This window comes from Poromitra crassiceps, assembly GCF_964638095.1.
Source record: "Poromitra crassiceps genome assembly, chromosome: 7".
Taxonomy (NCBI): domain Eukaryota; kingdom Metazoa; phylum Chordata; class Actinopteri; order Beryciformes; family Melamphaidae; genus Poromitra; species Poromitra crassiceps.
Window position 1 is genome coordinate 40,156,055 of NC_139628.1, and position 23,078 is coordinate 40,179,132.

At 44.7% G+C, this 23,078-nt stretch overlaps 1 protein-coding gene across 1 annotated transcript in view; it reads right to left on the reverse strand.

Annotated features, from left to right (window-relative positions):
* The window catches only part of LOC310779185 (protein phosphatase 3 catalytic subunit alpha), a 102,053-nt gene that overhangs the window by 43,410 nt on the left and 35,565 nt on the right, over positions 1-23,078 (reverse strand). Inside the window, exon 2 of the mRNA XM_083639686.1 lies at positions 13,126-13,326. Coding sequence (XP_083495812.1) covers positions 13,126-13,326 — 201 coding nt within the window. The remainder of the gene's footprint in view (positions 1-13,125; positions 13,327-23,078) is intronic.

Here is a 23,078-nt window from a genome sequence, read left to right on the forward strand (position 1 = left end):
CATGACATACAGTCAACTGTATCATATATTTATCACTGTGTGCAGTGTGGCATGTACTACAGTAGAACGATCAGAACCATCAGAGTCTATACATTCAGTGTTTCCCACAGGATTTTGAGTATTTGTGGTGGGGGACCGCAGACCCCCGAGATTTTTTTAAACATTTTAAAGTAAAATGCATGAATTTGGTGTACTTTGAGAAAGCTTAAGAGCAAAATTAAAAGGCTAGATCTATGAAGAACATGTCATCATTACTGTGCTGTGGGTTTACAATGACAAACTAAATTTCTCCCTATAGGTCAGGGATACTCAACTTGCTTTACCACTTTCGTGAAATGATAGAAGGCGAGGGGCCAGTTAATAAACAAACAATATACATTTTTCTGTAGCGGATTGTAGGTTTTTGGGGTGTCAGCCGGAGTTTAGGCTGACAGTGTTGTGCACACCGGATAGTTAGTTAGGTTAAGTTAGTTAGGTTAAGTACATACATACAGTAAGTGCCTGGGTAGCGAGCAGATGGCGGTATTTGACAATTTAGCAGCTAAATCATAGATTATTGAAAGATATTCCATATTCCAGACTGAAATGCTATAACAGAAGTATTGGCCAGAATGACATGAACATTTACTGGACACTTATTCAGCGGATATCTTGCATGTTGCGTTCAGGTGCACTGTAAAAAAAAAAAAAAAAAAAAAAGTTTTTTGGTCAACATCTTATTGTGGCGGTCAAAATATTATTGTGGCGGCCCGCCACAAATTCCTTTATGTATGGGAAACACTGACATTACATACATAAAGATCCAACTGTCTTCGTTCACAGTGAAGCCCCATGTCCACCAGATGCAGCACGGAAGTGGAACGAACCAGGGTCACAGGATCGATACGGCGGCGGAAGTTACGATGCCAACGTACACCGCACGCGTATGATTGAGTTGCATGCATCACCCACAAGTCAATAAAGTGCATTTCCATGCTTGTCAGACGCAAGCGGATCTGGCAAAAACAGACGCAGGCGGGGAAAAAGAATGGAGCTGCTGAAATTGCCGCACGGCTTCCGGTGCCGCTGCCGCCACGCATCTCCACCGTTATACAGTGCCGATTCACACGGGCGCATGACTTCAAATCAATATCGCCTCGATTTACGATTCAATTATTTATTTTATACGTTGTTTTTTTTACGGTTTGTCGGTGTTTTCGATCGTGTCATCCGACAGTTTTGTTTTGACGCCTGAACCTGGACTAATGTTAGTTGGATGGGGCGAAGCCAGGCACGTTACTGAACACCACATAGCATTTTTAAAGGGACAGTTCGTGGACGCACGCGTTGGGGGGGAAGTATTAACGAAATTAACATTCATTAATTAAATTAATTGACATGAGCAAGATTAAGTCTGTTACAGTCTCGAAATGTCGGTTTCGATACATTTTCGGTTAATTGCCCACGTACTGCACAGCTTCCATGCCGGAGCCGTATACTGCATCTGGTAGACATTGGGCTTGTTAGCCTCTTCTCCTCCTACTTTCCTCTACCAGCACAAAGTACTGTCAGACTACCAAGCATTTGAGTGCAGAGGTGAAAATAAGCCAACAGTGAGTGTGCGTTTTCATGCAGAGGCAAGTTTGCTTTTTGCCACGACCACACTCTCTTTCTGCCTCTTGATCACCTGGGGGACATAATTCATTTGAGGAACTCGCTAGTTAAGATTAATTTGGGCACACCTCGCCTTGCCAAATACACTCAAAGTTCATTGGCTGAAAACCACCTGGGAAGCTTTCAGTTGAACGCACTGCTGATCAAATCTGATTAATGAAAGCAACCTGCTTTTTATACCAATTACAAAACAGAGAATTCCTCAGAACCGGTTCATACACCCCCCACTAAACAGTGCTGTCTGAATTCCAATCTACCCTCTCACCACTGTTAAAGCCGCGCTATACAACTTGACTTATTTCAATCTAATGACATAATACTTGGTTATTTCTATTCCATACAGGCACATAACAGCAGGCTGTTAAGTAGTGTCTGGGGATGGTTGTGGGACAGGCCCACCGCGCCTGAAATCAGGAACCGCAAATCACTCAAACTGAATTGCTTTCCTATGGCCCTGTGTGACCCTATACTCTACTGCTCCCCAGGGACACCACGAGGGGAGCAGAGGCCACCTCAGATCCGCTGCTTAGCAGCCGTAGACTGACAGGGTGCATGCTGGGTCGTCTGATTAAAGAGCTTAGTGTTTGTAGATACTTGATCTGGAGAGATCTTTTCCCATTTATAAATCTTCTTCTCATCTCATTTTTCTTTAGAGGTAAGTCTGCGTTAAATGGCTGTAGATGTGCGTCTTAAAGTGTCCAGTCTGGACCTGACCTCTGATGTTCTATCCAGAGACTTGCATGCACCTTCATGAGGAGCTTGGGTTCCAGCAAACACAAATACATGAAATTATAGATTCACAAAATTCATGGTTCGGTTTGATACCACACAGTGGTAACATGGTTCAGTACGTTTTCGATACAGCAAAAAAAGAGAAATGCCAGAGAAATTACATTGATTAAAAAAAAATATATATATATATATATTTATTTTACTTATTTATTTTATTATTTTCACAGTCTAGTTTAAAGCGTTATTTCAATTTTACGACAATGTTTTTTTTAACACCTTGCGTCTTTTTTGTCTCGTTTTAGTTTACCATGATATCCTTGTAGAAGACTTGCACTGTTCAGCAATGACAGTTTCTATGATAATCACATTTTGTTTGACTGAAAAACATGTACCGTAAACACTGAATTTGAAAAAGTAATTCTTTCTTTATTTTCCCAAACATTTGGAAAAGCCCATAAATCATAGATTTTCTGGATTAGTTCCTCTCAAAATGGAAATTTTGGCCGATACCGCTGTTACTTTGCTCATCAGACCATATATAAAGAAATGACTAACATCGGCCAATACCGACGTGATTTCCGATATATTGTGCATTAAATGCATAGAATATGCATACTGTAAGTCTGTACAGTGTATCGTTAGATCAAAATAGCCAACAGCACCAACAGGCACACTGATATACAGTAGTAGGGCTGCAAATAATGATTATTTTCATTGTTGATTCATCTGTCCATTATTTTCTTGACTATTAGATTAGCCGGTTGGTCTATAAAATGTCCCAAAATGGAGAGAAATGTAGATCACTTTCCCCCCAAAGCCCAAGATAATGTCCTCAAATGTCTTCTTTTGTCCTGACCAACAGTCCACAACCCAAAGATCATCAGTTTACTGTCATAGAAGACTAAAGAAACCAGAACATACGAAATGTACAAGATCTTGTCTTTTTCATAATTCCCCCCCCAAACGATAATTGCAGCTCTGTGATATAGGCTAATGAACCATTTTCTAATTTCTGACCTTATACCTCTGTATAGAAAACACGTGTGAAATATCACCTTTGCCACCACAAAACAAAAGGTAACAATCAACACCATTCATGTGAACACTAATTGCCATGACAGCGGTTGACACGTGACATCCAAGCATGATGTCAAAGTGGTGCAACTGAACTGACCGATTCTTCAAGCGATCAACTAATTAAGTCATTAACAACAGGGCGAATGGAGTGGAATCTAATTTGAACTGTACACATGCTAACTTCTCACATGGCTGTTTGTTGCTATGTAACTGTACCTATAGCAAGAATGAGAATGGAAGGCTGTGAAAAAGCCTTTCAGAGAGACACCCAATTACTGCGAACTGGAGGACAGCGTTGAAGAGCAATTAGCTCAAGTTAGCAGCCCCGTGAGACGGCCAGCTCGCAGACTCTCCTCTCCTCGCCTGCATCGTAAACCGTCAGTTTACCATTTGTCTTTTATTAAACCCACATTATGTCAATTGTTTAATTCCACAGTAGGGACAAACTTCAGAAAGGCGCCTTGTAATCTGCGTCCAATTTCTAACGGTGTCTCCTCACACTCTCCCTTGCAATCAAGTGCTCCCCATTACCAGCATGAAGAAGCGGTCTGCATTAGATCGGCTGAAGGTTCCTGGCTAAATGGATTTACTGGAACAAAAACCACACCAATGAGTGCTTGAATGGATAAAACTCAAGCTGTAATTATTATGGAATTATTATTATATTAACGCCACTATACAATGGGCGTCCGGGTAGTGTAGCAGTAGATTCCCTGCCTACCAACACGAGGGTCGCAGGTTCGTATCCACATGTTGCCTCCGGCTTGGTTAGGCATCCATACAGGCACGATTGGCTGTGCCTGAGGGTGGGAAGCCAGATTGGGGGTATGTGTCCTGGTCGCTGCACTAGCGCCTCCTCTGGTCGGTCGGGGCGCCTGGTCGTGGTGGAAGGGAACTGATGGGAATATAGCGTGATCCTCCCACGTGCTACGTCCTACCGGTGCAGCTCCCGCACTATCAGGTGAAAAGACGCAGCTGGCGTGTCGGATGAAGCATGGTGCTAGTCTCGGGTCTCCCCAGATCAGACGAAAACACAACCTTCAAAATTAGCAATATTAAGGTAACTGTACTTCATCCAATCATACCAATATTCTTGTTTATTTTGGTGACATGCATACTGGTCACCTCTGAAGGATAAAAACGGTGAGGTATCATTCCATTTCGAGATGCAATGCAATAAAAAAACAATATATTTTCCACTGTAATGAAAAGAGAATCAGATTAGGCCTCCTACTGATGCATGGCTCTTGAGCAGGGAGTGTGCATGCTGTCAAGTCTGCTCATTGCTATGGAAACATCTCCATGCCATAGAGACCTTAACAATGACTACTCATCCCAGTGAAAAAAGATGCCACCGCCGTCAGTGACCTGAGAACACCTGTCAACCACAACACCTGTCACTGACCTGATAAACACCTGTCAACCACAACACCTGTCACTGACCTGATAACACCTGTCAACCACAACACCTGTCACTGACCTGATAACACCTGTCACTGACCTGATAACACCTGTCAACCACAACACCTGTCACTGACCTGATAACACCTGTCAACCACAACACCTGTCACTGACCTGATAACACCTGTCAACCACAACACCTGTCCCTGACCTGATAACACCTGTCAACCACAACACCTGTCACTGACCTGATAACACCTGTCACTGACCTGATAACACCTGTCAACCACAACACCTGTCACTGACCTGATAACACCTGTCACTGACCTGATAACACCTGTCAACCACAACACCTGTCACTGACCTGATAACACCTGTCAACCACAACAGCTGTCACTGACCTGATACCACCTGTCAACCACAACACCTGTCACTGACACCACCTGTCAACCACAACACCTGTCACTGACCTGATAACACTTGTCACTGACCTGATAACACCTGTCACTGACCTGATAACACCTGTCAACCACAACACCTGTCACTGACCTGATACCACCTGTCACTGACCAGATAACACCTGTCACTGACCTGATAACACCTGCCACTGACCTGATAACACCTGTCAACCACAACACCTGTCACTGACCTGATAACACCTGGCAACCACAACACCTGTCACTGACCTGATAACACCTGTCAACCACAACACCTGTCACTGACCTGATAACACCTGTCACTGACCTGATAACACCTGTCAACCACAACACCTGTCACTGACCTGATAACACCTGTCAACCACAACACTCGTCACTGACCTGATAACACCTGGCAACCACAACACCCGTCACTGACCTGATAACACCTGTCACTGACCTGATAACACCCGTCACTGACCTGATAACACCTGTCACTGACCTGATAACACCTGTCACTGACCTGATAACACCCGTCACTGACCTGATAACACCCATCACTGACCTGATAACACCCGTCACTGACCTGATAACACCTGTCACTGACCTGATAACGCCCGTCACTGACCTGATAACACCCGTCACTGACCTGATAACACCTGTCACTGACCTGATAACACCTGTCACTGACCTGATAACACCTGTCACTGACCTGATAACACCTGGCAACCACAACACCCGTCACTGACCTGACAACACCTGTCACTGACCTGATGACACCTGTCACTGACCTGATGACACCTGTCACTGACCTGATAACACCTGTCACTGACCTGATGACACCTGTCACTGACCTGATAACACCTGTCACTGACCTGATGACACCTGTCACTGACCTGATGACACCTGTCACTGACCTGATAACATCTGTCACTGACCTGATAACATCTGTCACTGACCTGATAACACCCGTCACTGACCTGATAACACCCGTCACTGACCTGATAACACCCGTCACTGACCTGATAACACCTGGCAATCGCAACACCGCAATGGTTTAAGCAACTGTTCTGAAAGCATTCACAACAGACTGTGCTGGGCTCTGCAGTGCAGTGTGTCCAATGGACAGTGTTGGGCAGTAACTTAGTCACAGTAACGTACAGCAGTTATTATGGGAATTGTATTACTTTCCCAGGAACATTGGGGCACAGTGGCACAGTGGTAGCGTTCTTGCCTCGCACTCTCACCTCACAACAACAAGGTCCTGGGTTCGATTCCCACCTGGGATGCTGTTGACACTGGGGGTATGTCTCCCCATGCCTTTGGTGCCTAGTGTCCAGGTGGGATATCTCGTCGAAAGGGACTTTCTGTGTGGAGTTTGCATGTTCTCATCTGGGGTTTCCTCCATATAACATCACTATGAACACATGCAAACACTAAAAACATGCAAGAAGATCGTCATCTGACCAGCGGCGGGTGCCCACCGCTCCTGGCCAGCCCGTGGAGGAGGAGGACGAGCCAGGATGGGGCAAATGTGGAGGTCAAATGTTTTTTACGACGCCTCCAAATGCATGAGCGTGTGACGTGCGTACTGGTGTGTCATCTGTGACGAAATAAAGACAAGGGTTTGTCCGTCCAGTTTCTAATAGCGCAAGTAAGGGATTACAATTTCCAAAACAGCAATTATATTACAGTTACTAACAATCACAAATCCAACTTCAAGACAGTTACTGCATTACTTTCTCCACCACTTGTAGAGTCCAGTAGAGACTCTTTAATTGGCCAAATCTTTGCCTATACTGTATATTCAAGAAAAGTATCGGTATCGGAATAATATCGGTATCGGCAGATATCCAAATTCAGGTATTGGAATGGGATCGGAAGTGAAAAAATGTGGATCGGTGCATCCCTAATGAAAATATGCAGTTTGTATGATTTCTGACTCCTTCTGTAAGGTTCATTATTGTTCCCATAAAGTGGATTCAGTTCTAAAAGGAGCTGGCTAAACAGGTTGTACAGTACGTCACTGTTAGGGAAGCGGGGTAGAGAAAGTAGCAATATAAAGAGTAACGTAAATTTCGATACCTAGTCATTTAAAAGGAGCAATAAGTAAATAAGTAACTAATTACACTTCCTGAGTAACTTACCCAAGACTGCCAATGGATGACCACCAAGAGAGCAATTATTGTTAAAATATAGTGTTTACTGCTCGCCGCTGAAATGTGGGGGCTGGATTCAAACCGCAACTATATGAGCGCTCTTAAAACTCACCGCCTGGAGAGGGAAATGAACAATATTTCCATGTTTTTAAAAGTCAACATTGCAGCTGGGCCTCCGAAGAGGGAGCCGACCTTTAGCAAAGCTCTCATTAGCTGGCGATGGACACAAAAGCAGGGTGAGATGGAGATGGCCACAGTTCAAAGGTCAAGGGTCGCGGTGAATTGTGTGGTGGCCTAATCTGTATAGGCGCTGCTGCTGCTGCTGGTGGTGGTGGTGGATGCGTGTGCAGCAGATCAAACAGAAACACTGCAGTGGTTAACTCCTCTGTGCTGCATCACGGCAAACACAATCCACCTCTCCAGTACACACCTACAGAGAGACTTGGCCTCCCTCCACCCCTCCCGTCTCATCGCGCACAAACACACGGACACAAAACAACGAGGCGAGAAGCAAAGCCCACATGAGAAGAGCAGGTGGGAGTGCATTATCTGGAGTGAGATACAATTTGTTCTGGCCATCTCCTGCCTGTGCGCCAGAGTGACCATCTTCCCGAGTAGCAGCATATCAGCGGGCAGCAGCTAGTGTGTGGGTGGCGGTACATTACACAACCCGGCTTCAGAACCTACACAGGCCACTCCAAAGGCCACCGCTCATTGAGCTACACAAATCCACAGGGAGGCAGACGATGCCAGATCATCTTTTTGATGGAGAACAATATACTCCAGGCTTTACGTTTCCAGGCACTTTTTCCACAGCTAAAATCCTGCAGATTTATGGAACGGCGGAGGTGGAGGAGCATGCAATCTGTTGAGAAACTCTAATATAACCATGCTCAAATGCTACTACTACTATTGCTACTACTACTATTACTACTAATAAAGTAAATGTTAAAAAGTAAGGGAACTAATCATGTCTAACTTTGCCTTCTTTCCATTCGCCTTTACTTCAAAATGTCAAAAGGTGTGATGCATGGCAGCAGCATTTTTCTTACAAGCGTGGCTCCTATTGGATGGCTATTGCATAATGTGATACTACTCCTGATTGGCCGCTAGGTCTGTCTGTCTTTGAGTGTTGTAACTGTCTTGCATATTTTAGACCGCAGCCGACCGATGGCCGATATATAATGCCATTGCCGATATCATGTTGAGTATTTATTTTTTGCATCTGATAAAATATAACTATTTAATAATACCAGCAATAACAGATGGGACACAAAATTGCTGAACTTGAATGAACATTTATTCAACACTAATGTTACCATCGGTCGATGCCAATTATTTCAAAATGCCATTAGTCAGCCCGATTAAGTCCATATTACCCAGCCCGGCAATATGGTCAAATCAAATATCACAATATTTTCGATCAAATACCAGTACCTCTATCAACATTGCATCAATATTGTAGAGATGACTATTGGTGATTTCACAAAATATTTACACAATGAGATTTCAGATAAATAATCATCAGTAATGTGGATATAATGACTAAGTGGGTAAAGGCAAATAGTAGAGCAGCTAGAACAGTCTGGTAAGTTTAATGACATCACTTTACTGTAATGCAGCCTTTAAAACCAGGAAAAGACAACACTTGTGCCACATCACGATATCCAAAATCTAAGGTGATATCTCATTTCATATTACTTCAATATCGATATAATATGGATTGCCGAGTCCTACTAATACTGTTTTAATATCACTTTAACTTTTCGTATCGCTCCCGTTACTTGTCATGGCCTTCGTGCCGTCATGGCACAAACAGTAAGAACCTATTGGAAAGCTATACTAAATGATGTCAGGAAGGCCTGGTAATGGAGCACAAAGCAAAACTGCCATTCAAGGTTGCTTGAGTTAATAAGCCTTTTGTAAGGTCTGCAGAGAGCTAATTACTCCCCAATCAAGGTCTTAACATTTCCTCACACAACCAGTGTTGGGGGCAACTCATTACAAAAGTAACATATTACATGTAATATATTACTTTTAGCAGTAACTCAGTAATATAACTTATTACTTATAGGATTTCAGTAATATTATACCAGTTACTTTGTCAAGTAACACAAGTTACAAATTGAGTTACATTTTATTAAATCAAAGCACATATTTAAAACAGATACAATCATTTCCTAATCTAACTGTGTGTTTTTATGCAAATAACCACTATAGATGACAATAACAAAGGAAAAGAATAACATTTAGAATTTTGGATTGTTTACACTGACTTCAAGGCGGTTGAAATTATTTTTCGGGATGGTTCCGGGGCGGCGATATCATTCTGCTGCTGCTGTTGTTTTGGTAAAAGTAATGAAAAAGTAGTGTAATAAGTAACGAGTTACTCTACACAGAAAGTAATATTGTAAAGTAACTTATTACTTTCAAATGAAAGTAACTAGTAATATGTAGTATATATATCTAAGTAAAAACAACTAAACCCTCAAATGCTCTTCAGCGATAATATCAGCGGTCGCCGGTTCTAGGGATGCGCCGATTGCAAAATTCTGGGCCGATACCGATGTTTGTACGATAGTTGATACCGATACATTTTTGTGTATATATACTTTTGTGACAGGGAAACAACTGAATCTACATTATAAACACATAAACTGAACTGTTTTAAAGTCTTTTGAGCCCTTCATCACACTATCTCTGAATGAGCACAAATTCAATCACACAAATTTAATTATTAAGCAAACAACATTTAACATAACCTTCTTTTACATGACAAACATTCTTTTGAGAAAAATAACCGTTTCAAAAGCCTTTTTAGCCTACTATACAACTACCTACTCAATTATGTGACCCAACTGATGAGGCTACATTTTGGCCACTGCAATCGGTGAACGCCACCTTTGGCGATAGACTGATATTGCAGTCAACAACATGGCCACATATCGGCCAATACCGATACACGGCCGATCTATCGGTGCACCCCAGCCTTTTTTGGCTTGTGACTCCACTTTGACGTCACAAAACTCTAGTGACCCCAGACATTGAAAACAAGTGCACTGACAAACTAGGTGTTGCCTCAGCCTGCCCTGGTGATGTGGCTGCAGAAGCTCTGCTGATGGTTGCCTTGTGCCAGGGCCATGGGAGCAGCTTGTACTCTGTGGCCTAAGCCGTCACGCCCTCCCCCTCCCTCCATGAAACCCCACCTGCCATCTGGCTCAACCAGGAAGTGACTATTTGTCAGGGTGTATAGGAGGTTTGAGGGGGAGAGAGAGGGGAGAGAGAGAGAGATCTCGTTCTCTTGCATCTATGATAAATATTTACATACAAATTGCTGACCATATGTCATGTTGTGATTGAGGGTGTGTATTGAAGGGGAGAAGAAGAGTGAGCAAGAGAGGGACAGAGAGAGAGAGAGACAGTCACAGAGAGACAGAGACAGACACAGTGAGCGAGAGAGAGACAGTCACAGAGTCACAGAGAGACAGAGACAGAGAGACAGACAGAGAGAGACAGCGAGCGAGAGGAGAGAGAGAGAGAGACAGAGTCACCGAGAGACAGACACAGACAGAGAGAGAGACAGCGAGCGAGAGAGAGACAGAGTCACACAGACAGAGACAGAGAGACAGCGAGCGAGAGAGAGAGAGAGAGAGAGAGAGAGACACAGGGTCACAGAGAGACAGACAGCGAGAGAGAGACAGCGAGCGAACGAGAGAGAGAGAGAGAGAGAGAGAGAGAGAGAGAGAGAGAGAGAGAGAGGCTAGTACTGAGAAACGAAGAAATGTTTATTTGGAATGGTGTGTGTGTGTGTGTTTTGCATGAAGAGAGAGAGAGAGAGAGAGAGAGAGAGAGAGAGAGAGAGAGAGAGAGAGAGAGAGAGAGAGAGAGAGAGAGAGAGAGAGCGCAATAGAGATCCTTCTTGAACAGGTCTACTGAGTGGGAGAGGGGTTGAGACAGGGGTGTTGTGTAGGAGGGAAAGAAGTAGTACCTCATTGCCACGCTCGTGCACACAAGTGCACGCACGGCGCACGCACAGTCGCACACACACACACACACACATACATACATACACACAGTTCCTCAGAATTCCTCGTGTAAACACAGAACAGACGCTAACCTCTGTTACTATCCACTTCATACAACAAAGGCACTAGATTTACCGCTCATTCAACAACTTGACCCATTGTCAAATCTGAAATCAAGCAAGCTCGACGGCTTCCTATAATTGGAACGACAACCTGACCAGACCTGAAGCTCATTGGCCTGCTCAACGTTATAGCACACCTGACGCTCTGTGTGTGTGTTGTGTGTGTGTGTGTGTGTGTGTGTGTGTGTGTGTGTGTGTTTGTGTGTGTGTGGCTCGCCATTGCCCGACCTATCTGAGCCTCGTTAAGCTCTACTCTCTCGTTAACAGATAAACAAGACATTCTCCTGCCGTAACGCCCTCAGCAAACACTGGAGACCTAGCCTTTTGTGTAGGAAAACAGGGACCACACTCGCGTAGCCAGACAATTGGAGATCTCCGCCTACCAATCGCCTGGGGACTTCTCTGTCAAAACAGTGAAAATGGATGTCGCGAGCAACGTTACTTTCTTTCGATTCCATTGGATAGTTTACAAGCACACGACTTCTGTCACCGCCCCTTCTGCACGAAGGGCCGCCATAAAGACTGTGGATTGGTTCTGCGATGCAGGTTGTTTTTTTCAAGGGTCTAGGACCACACACAAATTTACTCAGCATCCAATTCAAATATGTACAGAGGCCTCCATCTACAGTCTATCTTTTGGGAGTGATGGGTTGCCATAGTTGCTCTGAGTGGCTCTCTGCCTGTGATTACAACATCAAAGACAGCCTCATCACAAAGTCTAATGGGGGAAGCAGGCACTTGACCAGGAAGAAAGGCAACAATGGCTGTGTTAGATCTGTGCATATATGCATCAGCCTGCCTCCCACTGGCTTTCTTCACAGAGGCAGATGTGAATCAGCCGGATTTCAACTCGCAGGCAGCTGCTCAGAGAACTGCTCAGAGGACGTGCAAAAAAAACGGCAAAATGGTGGCACAAAGTTTTACTTCTTTATTTATTTATTCATTCATTCATTCATTCATTCATTCATTCATTCATTCATTCATTCATTCATTTTAACACCAGAATGGTTGCTGGCTCGAATTAAAAGGAGGCACACATTTCCTATTCCGCTTCTCCAAGGTTAGCAGGTGTTTTCAAAGTTGGCCAGTGCGGGAACAGAGATGGTCTCTGTTCAGCATGTTCCAGAGCATGAAGCAGCCTCTGTGAGTACGTGTCAGAAAGCTTGTTAGCTCTGACAAACTGGGTGAACTGACCCTCTGCGCTTGTTAAAGTACATTGCCATGGCTTGTAGCATCTTTTTCATATATATATATATATATATATATATATATATATATATATATATATATATATATATATATATATTCCCCCCCTGCTGCACCGGTCATTGCTCCACCACCTCTGCCGATCTGGAGGGAGCTGTAGACTAGCCCATGCTTCCTCCGACACATTTGAAGTCGCCATCCGCTTCTTTTCACAGCGAGGAGTTTCACCGGCAGGAAGTAGCCCGTGGGAGGATCGCGCTATTCCCGCTAGCTTCCCACCATTGCTTCAGGTATGTCTATACTCGGCCAGTGTGTGCGGTGTTTGTCTACTGACCCGTCACGGGAGCCTCGATGTCCAGCAGGTTCTTCTCTGCGCGCAGGATGGCGGCGCCCTCTCCGATGAGCCGCAGGGCCACGCTCTCCTCCACGCGGCCCTCCTTGGTCAGGTGGGCTTTCAGCACGTCCACCTTGGGCTTCCCCTCGCTGTCGAACACCTCTTTGGCCGTGAGTCGGTGGCTGGGGGGGAACGGGACAGCTGCAATGGGGGGGAAACACAAGAAGAGGGTTCAGCCTGTCGCTCAGTCTCTCAGCGGTAAATGCAGATAGTAGCCTCTTTTTAATCCTGCCTGATGTACAACAGTGTTTCTTCTAGGAACCCCCCACCCCGGCACGCGCCGCAAAAGAAGAAGGGGGGGGGGGGGGGTTGGGTAGGTTGTACCTGGGTCGTGCGCGTGCATTACGCCGGTGGTCAGAGTGAATAATATCCATATCTGGTAATTAAATGTGTGTAATGTGTAATTAAGTGTTTGTGTTTCAAATTCTATCCTTTTACTTTGTTTATAACCTCATTATTACTATGTTGGTTGTAAAACCCACAATTCAAATTGATTAGGGAATAAATTATTGTATTTAATATTTGCTTTGATTTAAAAAATGTATCTTGTCATTAGTAGCTTCAAGCTCAGAAGTAACGTTAGTGTTAGGTCATTATGATATTTTTCATTCACATTTCATATTGTTTGGAAGTAGCGGGGGCCAATATTCAGCAGTGGGGGGGGCGCTGCCGCTACTACATGTATATAGAGGAAACCATGGATGTACTTTATTTCTCACTGACAAAAGGATCATCGAGATACTCGGGTAATTCCACATCACCGAGGAAACGGCAATTAAGCCGTTTGATTAGCGTGCATCTTCCAGGGGTTCCGCGGGGAGTGTTCTCCTCCCGTGCTTGGAGCCCACGTCACCCTCGGAGACAATTTACCTGATTGCTGCTATGATCTGCCAGTCATTTAATTTACAGCATTTACAACAAACCAGCACAATTGCTAGGGACAGTAAGGTCTGTGGCAGAATTGTAGCTATCAGTCACTGAGCAGAAAATAGATTTAGATAATCCACTTAAAGATACCGTCATTCTCCTTATGTTTTGTTAATATAGAAAGAGCATTTAATGTGGGGGGGAAAGTCTAGTCTTTCCCCCCACATATTTTCTGTCATGTACCAGTTGTTTTGGACTGGAGCTGCGTTAGCAGTGCTGCTCGTAATAGCTGCTAGCCGTCAGCTATAGGTCGCTACTAGGTGACAGGAGTCTCTGAGTCGAGACAGAGAAATACACAGAAACACACAGACGCACATACTTTTCAACAACAGAAATGTTACGGGCTCTGCCTTTCCACGGTGCTGATGCGGGTGGCCGCGACAAGCTACTTATTTAAGACGAGAGAGGAAGTTGGGCGTAGCGGTGTCAAGGGGTCCCTGGAGTTAGCTAGGATCTAGACAGGAAGTTGGGTGGTTTGTTTTGACTTCAGAGTAAAAGGGTAGATTGTGTCACAAGAAAAATCTGAGAATAATGCTGTCTTGGGCTGTGCAGAGCAACATAAATGGTTATATATATATAATGATATATGCTGTAAGACAGGCTATAGGGCATATAGATGAGATGAGTGCATAGGCTCATTATAAGGCTTACTCCAATTCCATTCAATAATTTCAGATGAACAATCCTGTCATGTTTTCAACAGTCTGTTAATGTTTATCATTTAATTGTTACGTCTTACTGTTTATCATTTAATTGTTATGGCTTAGTGTTTATCATTTAATTGGTATGCCCCTTTTGCTACTCAACTGCATTTGGCATTGTGCCTATAATATTTAATATAATAAAGTGTACAATAAAAGATTAAAAAAAACGATGACAGAAGGTGATGACGGTAATGAGCTCAACCCCGCGGTAGAGTCACATGAACACGGTAACTGCATAGTTACCATCACAGCCTAATCAGTACGTTTACATACACTTAAAAATATATAATTATTGCGTTAGTCCGCCTAAAACCGGACTTGAAATGCATGTAAACATGTTAGCTCGACTGAAATCGAAGTTATAAAAGTCTGACTAACTAACTAACCCTAACCCTAACCCTAACCCAGATAATGCGATTGGTAGTCGATTGACTCCTGCATGTATACAGGCCAGTCGGACTGGAACTGGACGAGGCGATCAGCACATGCGCTGACGTTCTTTGCGGCCAGGGAGCGATTAGCTAAAGCTAAATGTGAACGTCGTTGATTTAGAGCTAAATCTGTGTCTAGAAAAAATATTTTTTTAATGGAATATCTTCGTTTCAACTGTATTGAACTAACAAGGGGCAGCTTTGTGTTACCTGACCATCCCTGCATCTGAGAGGTTTATCGGCGCTCTCTCTCTCCACATAAACACAACCTCGCTCGACCACATAAACACAGAACACAGCAAAACAATGTCCTATCACTAAAATACACACAGGGCGCAGCGTCTCTCAACATGAACACACTGCCACACTATCGTTTTGAGGGGAAACGTATAATTCCGTCAGTCTTCACCAGGGCAGCTGTGGCTACATCACCCGTAGCTTACCACCACTGGTACGAATGGTGTGAATGAATAATGATTCCTGTGAAGCGCTTTGGGTGTCTAGAAAAAGCGCTATATAAATCCAATCTTTATTATTATTATTATTATAATTATATCATCTTTTTTTATGAAATAGCTGCATTATTAAGAGACTTGCTGCTACCAGCTGTTAGAATTGGCGGAGAAAGTGCATATCGCCACCTATCGTAGCGGAGGCAACATTATTCCATCAAAAAATCGATTTCCCACCGTGTTTGTATACTGGGACAATAGGCTACAGTATTCCGAGTAAATAGCTTAATCAAGCTATAACCGATAGCTCGACTTAACTCTGCATGTAAACGTACTGACAGACAGTCTGGCATGTAGTTAGTGATTGGTCATGTCAGAATTATTTAGATGACAGAGTACAATATATTTTTCTGAGGGTCATGGAGGCATCGTGGAAATTAAGAGGACCCATTTCCACGACAAATCTCTTACTGTCAATTTCCACAATTAGTGCCTTGAAAAGAAGCGTTTCACTTCAGTTCAATTCAGTTCAGTTCACTCACTGTGCTCATTTCGGATGCAATCGATGCATTCAAGGCTGAACCCGGGTTGCATGCATTTCAATGTGAAACGTGAATAGGTTGTGCATGTTTTCATGTCTTTTTCTCTATTTTTTTATGCAAATAACCACACGAGAGGCTTCAAACCAACTTTAAATTAAAGGGGAACAAAGGTTGCCATATTAATGTCCACCACAAAAAGACAGCTAATAGTAAAAAAAAAAAAAAAAAAGGGAAGACAGACGCCATTATCAACAGTAGCTTTTGGTGGAACATAATATGTTAACATTTCCTTGTTATACCTCTCTGAGAAACACAGCACTTATGGACAATCGCAAACAAAAAATACATGGGATAAAAAGAACGACCATATCTATAGACTTTTCTATTCAGCCACTTCACAGCAGTGAAAAAATAGGACATGTTCATAATGAACGTCCCTGTGCAGACTTTGCACATAGCATACTGGTGTGAGTAATGCACTCTGCCAGTAGCCATTACTGGAATACTGTTGAGCTGGTGGGGGTGGGGTGGGGTGGGGTAGGGGTATCACAATTAAGATCCGACGATTTCCCAAAGGTGACATCAGCGGTAATCAGACCTCCACTTTATCTGTGTGTCACACTGTGCTTAGTGACAGATAACATTTGCTATCCTAATTGCAGTATTTAAAGCTTTCTAACAGGTGTACGACCAAACTGCAACACATTCACTGGGCTCGCAGAGTTCCTTCAGTATCACCCGGAATATTGCGAGCATTTCTACGGCTTTACCAATGTAACAACAAGTGCAACGCTTGAGCCAGTTAGCTAGTAGCTACTGTTCATTGCTAAGCTTCCTTGTGCCAAAAATGACAAAACGCTAAGCTACAGTACATTGCTAAGCTTCCTTGTGCCAAAAATGGCAAAATGCTAAGTCAAAGTGCTGCGTTCAGGGACTGATTGATTGATTGATTGAAGATTTTAATTGAAGATGATCACATATACAATACCAACATTATATACACAACAGCCCACCATTGACAAAGGATTAACGCAAAAAAGCTGATAGCTTGTTTCTATTGCGGAAATATTGTGTCAAATAGTGAAAACCTATTATAGCAAATGTGAAACTAGTAAAGATGTTTGTTGGTGACAAGCTACCGAAGAACTTGATTATAATGCTATAACTCACTTAATGACTTGCTTCATAAAGAAGGTTAGATGACATATTTATGCAACTTGCCATTGCAATTCCTTGTTGTTAATTAAGGACAACTGAAAGTATCAATTTGTTTCGGCTTTCCTCTTCCCTGAAATCAAAACCCTTCATTTTTAAGGTTTGAATGTTTTTATGTAAAGCAGGAATGATGGAGTGGGCCTTAAGACAAACATTGTTCCTTCATGCCAAACAATCCAAGCGCTTAGTGAAATCTTCTCAAACAACATCAGTGTCTCCACTCAGGTACCCCGGGGCCCCAGGCCAACATCAGTGTCTCCACTCAGGTACCCCGGGGCCCCAGGCCAACATCAGTGTCTCCACTCAGGTACCCCGGGGCCCCAGGCCAACATCAGTGTCTCCACTCAGGTACCCCAGGCCAACATCAGTGTCTCCACTCAGGTACCCCAGGCCAACATCAGTGTCTCCACTCAGGTACCCCAGGCCAACACAGTGTCTCCACTCAGGTACCCCAGGCCAACACAGTGTCTCCACTCAGGTACCCCAGGCCAACACAGTGTCTCCACTCAGGTACCCCAGGCCAACACAGTGTCTCCACTCAGGTACCCCAGGCCAACACAGTGTCTCCACTCAGGTACCCCGGGGCCCCAGGCCAACATCAGTGTCTCCACTCAGGTACCCCAGGCCAACACAGTGTCTCCACTCAGGTACCCCTGGCCAACATCAGTGTCTCCACTCAGGTACTCCAGGCCAACACAGTGTCTCCACTCAGGTACCCCGGGGCCCCAGGCCGGCCTCCCCCAACCACCTGCTGTGCAACTCTAGCCCGGCAGCAGGGCCTTGTGGCTCCTGACTCGAGTGACTACACCACACTCGCCCCCTGAGAAGCTGGGAACACACAGTATGGACTCTATACTGAAGAGGGTGTGACTTTCGCACTCTCTATACTAGAGTGCCAAAGTCACACCCTCTTCCGGGTTCGACATACAGTACGCACCAAGGGATTTAATCCGGGGTTCATTTTTCCCTATAGACATTTCAAATGCATTACAAATACTTTACTTTGGGGGCGTGCCGGTGCCGTGGCTCACCTGGTAGATCGTTTACCACAAAGGCTTAGCCCTTCGCGAGGCCGACCCGTGGTCCTTTGCCACATGTCATCCCCTCTCTCTCTCCCGCCCACCCTTCCTGTCTGCCTACTGTCATATCCAATAAATGCAAAAATGCCCCCAAAAAATAGTTTGACTTTGGCACTCTATAAACACTCATATGAACTCCACTCCACCTAAACACACAGGTCTGTGCAGATCCTCATCAGCTCGCACCCTGACTGAAATCTCAAGCCATTTACAGATGCTGCTTTTTCAATTAGCTTTGAAATGACAGTTATGTTAAAAATGTGCAACATCGGTGTGATGTCACAAATATCGCAGGCGTGATGGAAGCGCACTGGGACTAATCACTGAATATGGATTTCCATAGTCAGTGTGACATGCTGTCAACATCTGAGTTGAGTATTTAACAACCATCAGTGGACAGGTTTCATTTGTGGAGGATGTCCCCGCAAAGAAAAACTGGAGCAGAAAAGCAATTGTTAGCATCAGAGTAGCTGTGGATGTCCAGCGGGGGCAGTGTAGGAAATTGGGGCCACCTTTTCCCCCCAATGCCGCGGCCCCAGGCCAACATCAGTGTCTCCACTCAGGTACCCCGGGGCCCCAGGCCAACATCAGTGTCTCCACTCAGGTACCCCGGGGCCCCAGGCCAACATCAGTGTCTCCACTCAGGTACCCCAGGCCAACATCAGTGTCTCCACTCAGGTACCCCAGGCCAACATCAGTGTCTCCACTCAGGTACCCCAGGCCAACACAGTGTCTCCACTCAGGTACCCCAGGCCAACACAGTGTCTCCACTCAGGTACCCCAGGCCAACACAGTGTCTCCACTCAGGTACCCCAGGCCAACACAGTGTCTCCACTCAGGTACCCCAGGCCAACACAGTGTCTCCACTCAGGTACCCCGGGGCCCCAGGCCAACATCAGTGTCTCCACTCAGGTACCCCAGGCCAACACAGTGTCTCCACTCAGGTACCCCTGGCCAACATCAGTGTCTCCACTCAGGTACTCCAGGCCAACACAGTGTCTCCACTCAGGTACCCCGGGGCCCCAGGCCGGCCTCCCCCAACCACCTGCTGTGCAACTCTAGCCCGGCAGCAGGGCCTTGTGGCTCCTGACTCGAGTGACTACACCACACTCGCCCCCTGAGAAGCTGGGAACACACAGTATGGACTCTATACTGAAGAGGGTGTGACTTTCGCACTCTCTATACTAGAGTGCCAAAGTCACACCCTCTTCCGGGTTCGACATACAGTACGCACCAAGGGATTTAATCCGGGGTTCATTTTTCCCTATAGACATTTCAAATGCATTACAAATACTTTACTTTGGGGGCGTGCCGGTGCCGTGGCTCACCTGGTAGATCGTTTACCACAAAGGCTTAGCCCTTCGCGAGGCCGACCCGTGGTCCTTTGCCACATGTCATCCCCTCTCTCTCTCCCGCCCACCCTTCCTGTCTGCCTACTGTCATATCCAATAAATGCAAAAATGCCCCCAAAAAATAGTTTGACTTTGGCACTCTATAAACACTCATATGAACTCCACTCCACCTAAACACACAGGTCTGTGCAGATCCTCATCAGCTCGCACCCTGACTGAAATCTCAAGCCATTTACAGATGCTGCTTTTTCAATTAGCTTTGAAATGACAGTTATGTTAAAAATGTGCAACATCGGTGTGATGTCACAAATATCGCAGGCGTGATGGAAGCGCACTGGGACTAATCACTGAATATGGATTTCCATAGTCAGTGTGACATGCTGTCAACATCTGAGTTGAGTATTTAACAACCGTCAGTGGACAGGTTTCATTTGTGGAGGATGTCCCCGCAAAGAAAAACTGGAGCAGAAAAGCAATTGTTAGCATCAGAGTAGCTGTGGATGTCCAGCGGGGGCAGTGTAGGAAATTGGGGCCACCTTTTCCCCCAATGTCTAAAAAATGGGGGCATTTACAAAATGGTGGGGGCACTTTAAAAACAGCTGCTGCAGGTGCTGAGTGCATCGTTAGAGATGGAAATGGAAATTAAATGAATCAAATGAAAGTAAAATTAATGAAAACTTGCGAGCAATTTCTGCCCCCACGATCACGATCAGGGCATTCTGAGATTTCTTAGGGCATTTTTTTGCCTTTGCCCCTGGCTAATCTCCTACACTGCTAGCGGGCCACATCTGCTCCCGCTGACGTGACGTAACACGTTCTAAAATTCAAATTGTAAAAAATAACATTATTCTTTTCGAAAAAATATTCGGCATGAAGGCTGTGGTTGTTGGCGCACTGGCAACCTCTCAACACATCATGCTCCCATTTCCCACAGTCATGACAATGGAAATACTGAGGACTATCCCCTTGTGGAATTTCTAACAACCCCTCTTATTAGCAAGAGTAACACCCACCGCTACGCAAGAGCATGACATGGCGCACCATGTTATGTTAGGTCCTACACTCGACACTGAGCGGCCACATTTAGAGGAAAAGCTTTGCTCTCGTGACAAAAATGACAAGTCACGGGGGGGCTGAGGAAAAAGGAGTGCAACATGAAGGAATAAACCACAGCAAGAGGGAAAGCTTGTGCAGTTATTAAAACAAGAAAATAAATGGTGGTGTCAAAAACAGGGCCACATCTCTGAGCCATTACACTAATTTAGCATTGAAAAGCTCTTGACAGCCAAAAGTCTGACAGAAAAAAGTTTGTCTCAGCTGTCGTCTCAAGCTATATAAAGCTGCCTTCTAGAGCTGCAACAGTTAGTCGACTAATTGACTAGTTGATTGAGAGAAAATTAATTGCTAACTATTTTTTATAATGGATGAATCGTTTAGACACATTTTTAAGCAAGAAAATTCTCTTGTTCCAGTTGCTTAAATATGTGAATATTTAGACTTCTATGACAGTAAACTCACTGTTGGTCAGGACAAAAGAAGACTTGAGGACGTCATCTTGGGGTTTGGGGGAAAAGTGATCGTCATTTTTCGCCATTTTGTGACACTTTATTGACCAAACGACGAATCGATTAGTCGAGAAAATAATCGACAGGTTAATTGATCATGAAAATAATCATGATTTATTTGTAGCCATACCGCCCTCACGTGATAAGAGGTCTGCTGCTCTTCTCTCACCGCGAGGTGGAGTGAAGAGCAGCAGTAGCTGCTGCTAGGAGACATTGGTTGCGCTCATGAATGGTCAGCGGTAACTAGGTCAAAGTTGAAATCATTTGGAACGGTTGAGCGCAGCGCACCGTGGCAAATTTGAGCGCCGCGCGACGCCAAGGGTAGCGTTGCCGCATAGTTGGGGGCGGCAGCGCTCTCTCCATAGGAATACAATGGCACAGCCGCAGCGGACGCAGAGCTGTTTTACCGCAGATCATCTGTGGGGGCCTTAACTCCACACCTTATTCCTCCCAAACCGTTTCATTAACCCGACGCTGCCAGATGGGGGCGGTATTGTTTTCTGGCAGCCTCAGGTTATAAGGACATGCCCACACAACTGTCAGTTGTTGAGTATGACCTCAGCTAGCCTCCATTGGTTGATCACTTTCACTTTCGTTCATTTCAATTTCTCTTTCACCGGTTACGTCACTGGGAAATTGCACAGCATCTACTAGTGTGTGTGAGAGAGAGAGAGTCAGAGGAGGAGAGAGAGTCAGAGGAGGAGTCTGGTTTAACTTTCCAGTTTCCCTGGTAATTTGTCTCAGATTAGCATTGCAATTTGCCAGCTATAATTTGCCATCCATCATTAAGTTTAAAAGCAACACTAGCAGAGCCCTAAACCTCTGAAACTCTGAAGTGGGCGCTAAATTAACTCTCAGGTTTCTTTAATAAAAAAGCACAACACAATATTGTGCTGATCAACCGTGGTTTAAATAGCGGCATCTGACACGTTGTTAGAATAACCATTGCCTTATATAGTGTGTTAGTACTGGGTCTTGGGTCTTGTCAGGTCAAGTTTATTTATGTAGCCCTAATTCACAAGCATGTCTCGTCAGAGGGCCTTACAGAGAATATGTCTAGCTAAGTCTAGCTAAGCACTATCAATAAACAGGATTGAACAATCTTATATTAGAGAGAGAGGAGGGGGCAGGGAGAGAGGAGGACAGAGAATAGGGGGGGCACATAAGGCCTTATCAACACCAACCACCTTTGTTCACTAAAGGAATTGATGGGTGTACAGCAGAGTAGGGCTGGGCGGTATAGCAACAACAAGACGTATCAATATAAAATATTGTGTTAATTTTTAATGACATCTTTGTAATTTCCTTGAATTCAACCACTTTATTGATCAACCAACTCACTTGGAAAATTTCTAACGATCTGGGACCCGTTTCTAGCCTACCTCGAGGAGGTTAGGGGCGACGGGTAACTCGCCTGGCTGGTTTCTCATGTACCCCTTTCTTTTTTCTTTTAACCCATTGATACCTGATGCAGCATTTGTGTGTGTATCCCTTTAAGACCGCGAACCGCGTTAACGGTCTTAAAGGGATACGCACACAAATTAGGGATATACACGCAAATGCTGCATCAGGTATCAATGGGTTAAGCACATATGCGCCTTGTGTGGCTGCTAGCACCACGTTGTG